The sequence below is a fragment of the Hevea brasiliensis genome, chromosome 3 (assembly GCF_030052815.1).
Source record: "Hevea brasiliensis isolate MT/VB/25A 57/8 chromosome 3, ASM3005281v1, whole genome shotgun sequence".
NCBI lineage: Eukaryota > Viridiplantae > Streptophyta > Magnoliopsida > Malpighiales > Euphorbiaceae > Hevea > Hevea brasiliensis.
Window position 1 is genome coordinate 107,832,469 of NC_079495.1, and position 9,216 is coordinate 107,841,684.

The 9,216-nt window shown below is 29.0% G+C and overlaps 1 protein-coding gene across 2 annotated transcripts; it reads right to left on the reverse strand.

The window, feature by feature from the left end:
• Positions 1-6,642: 6,642 nt before the first annotated feature.
• Positions 6,643-8,956, reverse strand: LOC110662552 (probable WRKY transcription factor 74). 2 transcript variants are annotated; one of them, XM_021821556.2, is made up of 4 exons: positions 8,816-8,956; positions 7,653-8,677; positions 7,442-7,567; positions 6,643-7,046 (listed from the first exon to the last, which is right to left on the reverse strand). In XM_021821556.2, the coding sequence occupies exons 2-4, from the start codon at positions 8,438-8,440 to the stop codon at positions 6,899-6,901; spliced, it is 1,062 nt and encodes a 353-aa protein (XP_021677248.1). In that variant the 5' UTR covers positions 8,441-8,677; positions 8,816-8,956; the 3' UTR covers positions 6,643-6,898. The 2 variants fall into 2 exon arrangements, with proteins under 2 accessions (XP_021677248.1, XP_058000457.1); XM_058144474.1 differs by lacking the exon at positions 8,816-8,956 and having other exon boundaries at positions 7,653-8,793.
• Between the last annotated feature and the right edge of the window lie 260 nt (positions 8,957-9,216).

Genomic DNA, 9,216 nt, shown 5'->3' on the forward strand with positions numbered 1-9,216 from the left:
ATTCTGCCTTGTGTAAAATTCGAGGACGAATTTTCTGTAAGGGGGGAAGAATGTAACACCCCTGATTTTTATATATTATTATTGGGCTTCGTGTAGGTATCCTCAATTCATGGAAATTGACGGTTGTCCGGACTGTGAATTTCCGCATGCACAGACCACTGGAAAAGTCTCCGAATTGGATCGAGGTTTTGGCTACCCCACCATTGTCAGCATCCCGAGCGTTCCCGAAGTCGGAATCGGCAAAGGTAAACCCGAACATTTCTTTTTCATAATTTTCTAGTGCTTAAATAGGATTGAAAATCCATAAAATATTCGTGGTAGCTTAGAAAATTACGATTCTTTTTGCAATAGCTTAGTAATATTTCTAAGGACCATGCAAGTAGTTTTATAATTTTTAGAGCTTATTTGAGCAGCTTTTTGCAAAAATGATCAATTATAAGGACTAAATTGAAATTTTACATATTGTGATGAATGATTGATTTGATGGGCCCAGAGGAGCTGTGTGATGTGATTGAGTTGTGGATATATGGATTGTGGATATAGAAGTGTGTTTTGAGCCCTTTTGCAGGTTGGGTAGGTCCTAGGTATAGGAGAGACTCTGCCGGATTTTCGGCACGACTTATGACGTATTTGATCTTTTTCTTTATTTGTATTGAGTCAAATTTATTAAATGATTATAATAAAAATTGTCAGTGAGCAGGATGCCTTTCTTCCTTCGCCCACTACAAGTGACCACCGTCAAGTCTGTGAGTAAAATATTAATTTTAATTGTAATTTCGATATTATTATATGTTCAAGCATGCCCATGCATCACTTATATGCATATATTTATGTAGTTAAACTCTAGGCACGATTTATGTTGCATTCATAACTGTTGATGTGCCATGGATGTTGTTGTGGTAATTTGGAGCAGCAGCGTGCGTTGGCGTGCGTGATGTGATGGTGTGGACTATAGATAGGACGGGTAGTCACGGCTTGAGTAATTCGCTGGGACCCGATCCTTCGAGGGGTAGTCACGGCTTGAGTAATTCGCTGGGACCCTCGATTTGGTTATTAAGTGGAAGTCCGAGCTTGAGTAATTCGCTGGCACCAGGTTGGATTTAAGAGAGTTGTATGGGGATCGGCTCCATATGTTATGATTGATACTACAGGTGTGTGAGTGCTCCAAATTACCTTTTGATGTTATGATGTGAAAATGTTGTGTATGTTGCATTTCACTCTACAAAGTTGCATTAGTTTGAGATAGTTATCGAGATTATAGTAAAGATTGATAGTTTACTCTCGGAGTCTAAAGCACACTCCTGTTCAAAAATTTTTACAGCCACAGGAGGATATTTTGTTCAGGTTAACTCGCCTTTTTACTTCGCAGGTTGTTTATCAATATTGTGTAATTTTAATTACTCCTAGAATTTCCGCATGTGTTAGCAGTAATTATTTGAAATTGGTCTGTAATATTATATTCATGTTGGACCTGTAAACTTAATATTTTAAGTATGTTTGATGGATTGGATGAGGGAGCTGAGCTCCCATTTATTATTATGTTGATGAGTATGTGGAGGGTGAGCTGAGCTCCCCAATGGATTGTTTATTGTGTTTACAGGTCGGGTGAGTCAAAAACTCCCCGTTGGAAAGTCCATTTTATGGCCGGACTCTGTCCGTTTGTTTTCTTGATATTGGGCCCAAATGGGCCTTAGAGTTGGGTTAATGAATAGTTAAGGCTTACTACGGGCCTCGGGGGCTTTAGGCTGGCCCAGGTCCTAGTGCCGGTCCGGCCCATAGGTTGGATCGTGACATAAAGTATCTTATCTCCCTCCTCTTAAACTTTATCATATAGATTTCAAATTAAATTCTATTTATTTAAAATATAATATTTGAAAATTTATAAATATTATTATAAAAAATATATCTTATATTTAATTAATTATTTATGTAAACTGATTTGAGTAACGTATATTTAACATATAAATTTTGAAATTGATTCGAACACTCAATATGCTTAGTGTTATTGATGGAGGAAGAGTAAGATAAATAGGGTTATGCAAAAAATGAAATGAATGTTATGGTCAAATGAGTTCAATATGAGTTAATATTAAGATTTTCAAACCTGATTCAGTCATTAAATTGATAAAAAAGATAGTTAATGGTCCAAAATTCAACTAGGGTCAAATTGAAATTTAATCATTATACTATTAGATAAATATTAATATATAAATTAATAATATTTTAAAAACAATAATAATATATTATTATAATTAATAGGTTGGTATATTTTACAAATAATTATTATCTTATAATAAAAAGAAATATTTAGAGTAAAAATTAAAATAATCATTTTAATATCAATGAATATAAATTTTAATATATTAAATTTATACATTAAAAAATTAAATAAAAAACTAATTAAATAATTTAAAATAGCATTAAAATAAATTATCTATACCATAAATGTTAAAAGACACATATTGACTAGTGGTCCGGATTTCGGTTAATCTAACTCAATTGGTTAATTTGGTGAATATTGAAATTAATCAAGGTTTTCAAATTCAACATGGTCATTAAATCGATGAAAAAAGATTTAAAAATCAATCGAAGTTGAATAAGAGTTTAACTAGTATACCATTAAATAAATATTATAAAATTAATAATAATATAAAAAAATTAATAATTCAAGTTAATGTATTAATATATCATATTATTAACATCATTAAATATTTAAATTATAAATGGATAAAATTAAGAATTTTCAATTTTATTTGTAATAATTATAGGTTAATAATTTTTAATTATTTTAAATTAATATAAATAATTTAAAAAATGAAAATTTTTTTATCTTATAAATAAAATGAAAGTAAAATATTAAAGATAAGCATAAAATGCATTAACTATATATTAGTAATTGGTCGGTAATATAGACATTTTTAGAGAACAACATTAATATTAATATTAGAGAATAAATAAAATAAAAAAAGAAAAGGTAAAAAGTCCAAATCATAAAAAATTAAATACAATTAAAAAATAATTTATTAATTTTGTAAGTCAGAATGATATATGTATATATGTATATGTAAAATATTAACTAAATGTTGTAGTAGTTTAAGTGGTTTCTTCTCCACCTTAGAGGTTGCAGGATCAAATCCAACAAATCCCTCCCATTTTGCAAAGGGTTTTCAGTTATTAATTAAATTGAAGCGGATTGAATTTTAATTTTTGATTAAACCGATCTAATCGGTTAGTTCAATTCAATATTAAAATAATAGAATTAATTGCTTATTAAAATTAAACTGAATTAAATTTTGATTTCCGATTAAACTAATTTGATTGACTGATTCAATTTAATTTTAAAATAATAAAATTAATTATTTATTAAAATTAAGTGAAAAAATATAATAAAATTTAAATTTCAAAAAGTAAATTGTTAAATAATTTATAAGGCTAAAAAATAACTTAAATGTAAGCCATTTAAATAATTAATAAAGTTAAAAGTGTAAAAAAATTTAAAACAATTAATATATTTTTTATTAAAATTATTTTTTTTAACTCATTTGAGTGAGCTCAGTGGAATATCATTATTGTTTTTGTTTTTTCACGTATTGCCTTCTCCCTGTTCTAACTTAAGGTTTGGAATCCCAAGTTGGAAAAGCCCTTAGCCCTCTAATCCCATATTTTTTTTGCAGAAAAGTAGTCAGGGGTGATCCAACTAGTCGTACGTGTACCAAGAGAAGTCTTACTAAAACCCACGTACTCACACTTTTCTCGACCAGGACTTACATCTTTCATTCATCTAGATACCACCCATATATAACTTGTTATCTTCTAGCTTTCATCATTAATTGAAAACATACTCAATTAGGACTAAGTTTGTCGACTCAGGCTTAGCTTAGTGGTTAAAACATTGTTTATCTTAAATAATGTTTTAAGTTTGAGTCTCCTCAAAAATTATAACTCAGATAAAAAAAATAAATTAGGACTACGTTCATGATTCAGTTTCATCTTTTTATGATAAATATTTCAAATCAAATTAATAAATAATTAAAATAATAACTAAGTTAAATAAGATTAAGAATACGTAAAGCAGCCCATTTAGATTTGGCTTAAACGCTACGTTTGGTCAGTTAATAAAGTAAAATGTATGAAAAATTAAAGACATTTAAATAATATGATATTTAAAAAAAATAACATCGACACATATATATTGATGCAATGTATGAAAGGCCAAAAAGATATTAAATTTCATTTTATATGAATGAAAATTTTATATTTAGTAATAGAAAAGTAAATTAATAAAAAAATATTTATATATAATTGAAAATAATGTAGTGTTATTAGTGCATTCTTGATTTGATTTGGTTTTAATTGGTTTACTATATCTTAAAATTAAAATCAATATGCTCAATTTATATAAAAAATATATTATAAGAGAGTGCCACCTAATTTACTAAGAGCTTATTCTATAGAAAGAAAAGTGAATAAAATTATTAAAAAAATAAAGTGATTTATTTATTTTCTATGTTTTGATAAAAAAATGGAAAGAAAATTTATTATATTTTTATTATTATGTTCATATTAAATAAATAAAATTATATTAAAAAATAATTATTTAAGAGAAAAAAAAACTTTATTTACAAATTAACATGTCCCTAAGCATATTTACAAATTAACTTTATTCTACTATTTTCCCTCACTATAAAACATGTCCTAAGAGTATTTACAAATTAACATGCAACATAGTCTTTTTTTTTATATATATTTTTAATATAAAAGAATATCCTATCATATTAAATATCAACTTTTATCTATATATTCTTAATTTTCAACTACTAAAATCATATCTCATAACAAAAATAATACTTATCTAAAATTTTTTTTATTATATCTTTTAAGAATTTTAAAATTCTTATATTTATAATTTCATGCATTATAGAACTTTACGCATCATATTTTATATATCTAAAAATCAATCATTTTTTTAATCAAATTTTTTGGTTAAATTAGAAACTATATATATGTTCATAAAAAATTATTTGTAAAATTTAAATATTTATTTTTAAAAGAGTAATTTACAATTAAGTCCCTGAGATATAGAAAACCCATATATTAGTCACTGATATGTTTTTAAATAATAATTTGATCATCAAAGTTTAATTCTATTACAAATTAGTCCCTACCATCAAAATTGACTATTAACTCTATTAGTTGCATTTCAATTTAAAACAATTTAGTGTTTGAAATTTTATTTTATTAACAAAATAGTAATTGAAGTTTTATTTTATTAACAAAATAGTCTTTACATCTAAATTTTATATTTAAATAATTAGTTAAATATAAAATTTAGATGTAAGGACTTACTAATAAAATAAAATTTTATGGACTAAATGTTTCAAATGGAAAAGCATTTAGTGGCCAATATTAATTTGTTAATATAATTAATTTTTGAGGATTAAATTGTTACTAAAACATACTAGAGATTAATTTGTAAGTTTTGCTATATTTCAGAGGCTTAATTATAAATTATATTTTTTAAAAAATATTTTTTATATTTAAAATTTAAAAATTCTAATAATGATATTTTAAAAATGCCGCATGTATGTCTTTTTTTTCCTATTTTATTTATACTTTTATTGATACATGTCAAATAATTTAAAAAATAATTTATTAATCAACTCATTTATTTATTAATACTTGATATTAAATTATAGCTAATTAAGAATTTTATCATTAATAAAATTTTATACTATAAATATAAAATATAAAATATAAAATATTATTAAAATAAATAATAAATAATTCACATAATGCACTGTAAAATTAATAGTTTGCATTAATTAATTAATTAGAGATCTATACCAATATTGTAATGTTTAGAAAAGCATTTTGATATATGTTAGATAAATTGGAGAAGCAGCATAATTTTATTATTATTATTATTATTATTATTATTCAAATAAAATTTAATGGTTGATTAACTAACAGTGAACTACACAATGGAAAATAGTTATTTTCCTTTAACAAGTAACTCACTATTGATAGATGCAGAGACTCAAAACTCCAGAACTCTTCTTTACTTAAACTTCTAAAAAAAAAAATCAAATTATTCTTTATTTACAGAAGCAGGGATTTTATTGGTATCAACTGTATTTAGCCCAGAAATGAATTAAAATTGATTTAGGACTTCTGGTATCAACTGATCCTGAGTGTTCAGATTTTGAAAAAGCAGGAGAGTTATTATCAGAAGATCATGCAAAGACAGTGAAGGATAAACTAAGCAAATACTTTCAGTCCTCAGGAACATGGGAAGATTATGCACATATGAAAATGGATAGTATAGTTGATTTTCTACCCACTTGTGCAGTCATGGATGAGTACACTGCAACAATGCTTCCTTGAACGGAAGGGAGGCATGCTTGCAATGGTTAAAGCATTGACAAACATCTTTACCTACTTTTCCAGAAAAGAAAGCTATCAAACATGCATAAAATACAAAATATCCATCGATTGCATGACTTTAAGCGTTGGCCAGCCCAAGAAGCTTAACTATCATACAAGGATTATATATCCAATTATACAAGTGAGATTCAAATTTCATTCAATAGGTGTTTCCTTCAAATGGAAACCCATGAAAAAGAAAGATACTTGCACAAGGAAGAAGAAATATAACTTGGATATTTAAGGAAGCACAAGTTTACAATTTTTAAACCCTATTCTATATAAGAGCAGCTCAAACCAGACTAACCCCTCTCAATTAACCATGTATCTGCCCCATCATTCTAGTCTCAGATTCGAATCACATACTATATACAGTAGTAATTCACAAATAAAGAGCAACCAGTTTCTGTTGGATTTGAAACATTTGGAAATTTGAGTTCTTGGGGTAAGTTCAGATGAAGATATCTTCTAAGTTTCATGTGTAAGCAGATTGTGATGAGAGTAATCTGGTATGATTGTGCTCACCTTCATAAGTGACAATTAGCATCGAAGGATCTTCCAGGCATCTCTCAACATGCTTCCTGGCTGGGCAACCTCTCAGACTGCTACATTTGTAATATCCCCTGCATTAAAAAATTTGTTTCAATCAATGAGTTTTAGCTCAATAATACTACACTACTACTGTGAGATCTCAAGTTCGAGCCCTATTTCGAGGCAAATAAACCACCAATAAAATTATTTCAAGAGAACCACAAAAACTTGGTTACCTAACCAATTAAGACTTGTAGCATGCACTATTCTCAGCAAAATAAAGATTTGCAGAAAGCTCATGTCCAGGTCAACATCATCAAAATTACAACACGTCTCTGTTAATATGAATTGCACATTTATATTTATGCAACTAAGCAACTACTTAAGGTAGGTAAACTCATCATTGACACGCATAAGAGCAATCCAAGAACATGAAAAATTAAACCATAGGAGCATGTTAATAGTAAAGCTTTAATTATGTAAATACCTAGGATGTGGAGAGCCCTTAATTGGCTTTTGGCCATATTTCCTCCATGAATACTCGTCAGGAGGAATATCTGCAACTTTGTTACTAATAGCAGGCACCTTTATGGATCTCTTCACCCTCAGTTTCCTAGAAACAGAAAATAAAGGTAATTTATATCAGCATAAGCATAAAATACGAGAATTAGAAAATGAGATAGAGATTTGAGTCTGACCTTCTCTTTGAACAATGACATTTACCAGTACTCCCACATTTCACACTGCCATCTTCCCCTCTACCAGAACACCTTCTCTTTGTCCGTTGTGAGATATGATCTGATGACTGAGGCACACCGATCAAATGGAATGAATCTCCATTAAAGTTAGCCACAGTACCATCCATGCTCAGAGATGATATGAATGATCTTGTTGATGACATGGCTTGTGTACAAGCAGACCCATCAAATTTAAGGTTAATCCCACTGTTACTCCTGGAGTACATCATATCGGCTTGATATTTCAATTGTTGCTGCTGCTGAAACTGCATCCTCTGTATTTGCTGCTGTTGTTGAAGGAACTGGTAGTGTTGTGATGGTTTTATTTGGGCATTTTGGAGAGGAGGCCTAGCATTTGAGTTCATTTCAAGCACTGGGTTCTCAAGAAAAGATATCTGGGTAGGTTGCATACAAGATTTAGACTTGGAATCCATTTCAGTAAGTGGGGTTTCAAGAAAATTAGCAGGCACCATTTGGAGGGGCTTTGGTGCCAAAATTGTTCTGCAATTGGGGCTATCTAGGAAGATGCTTTGAGGCAAAGATGATCTAAACTTCTTCAGCTTTCTCACTCTTCCATGACCAAAACTAGTGCTCAGAAGAGACAACACTCTCTTAAACTTAGACACAGCCTCTCCAGTTTCCATCATCAAGTTCCTAGACAGAACTTGATCTCTGGGTTTGCAAAGGAGGTCCACAACTTTGTGGCAGCTCTCAACAGCTGCCTTGTTTGCTTCCTCAATCTCCTCCATACTCACCCAAAACTCAAAAGAATTTATCTTCAATGGTTAAAACCCTTATAAACCCCTAAAACCAAGTGCATCACGAAGACAGCTCAAAGACTCAGAGTACCAGCACAAGAACAAAATATCCAGAAAACCATTTCCATAAATGGCATATACCCAAATCGGTATTGGTCAAAACTCAATATATTTGCACCATCAAAATGTTGTCAAAACAGAAGCAGAGTGAGACTGCAAGGCTTCATACTGAAATCAAAAGATTACCCAGATAACATAATTAGCCAATTTTCAAAGGAACTAAAACAAAGAAGGCAAAGAGAAAAACACATAACAAAGACAAAATTTTGTTAAATTTTTATAAATGATATCCTATAAAGACTATACCATAGTGTGAAAGAGAAGACTCGAGCTCTCGTTCTGGGATTTGTTAAAATGGCTCAAAAGAAAACAAAGTCTCTCTTTAACTCAAAAACATCATAAACACATCAAAATAAAAAAAAATAAAAAAAAAAAAGCAAAAGAATCCAACAGAGAGAGAGAGAGAGAGAGAGAGAGAGAGAGAGCTCTGTTCAGTGGCAGAGAGAAAAAATGAAACAGACGTCTCTGTCAAAGATCCTAAGATGGGTCCTACCAAAAGACACAGTTATACTTCCTTTATTTTTGCTCTTTTTCAACTTTATACTTTCATTTTTATTTAATGATAAAAATAAATTTTATTTTTTTTCTATATTTAATCCATAGGAACGGTTGATACTTTGTCAAAAGTGTTAGGGAAAGGTGGGCCC

Coding starts and splice junctions, on each gene's coding strand:
- LOC110662552 (XM_021821556.2), bottom strand. CDS start 8,440: ATGGAGGAGATTGAGGAAGCAAACAAGGCAGCTGTTGAGAGCTGCCAC. Junction 7,568..7,652: donor TGTCATTGTTCAAAGAGAAG/GTCAGACTCAAA, acceptor TTCTGTTTCTAG/GAAACTGAGGGTGAAGAGAT. Junction 7,047..7,441: donor AAGGGCTCTCCACATCCTAG/GTATTTACATAA, acceptor TTTTTAATGCAG/GGGATATTACAAATGTAGCA.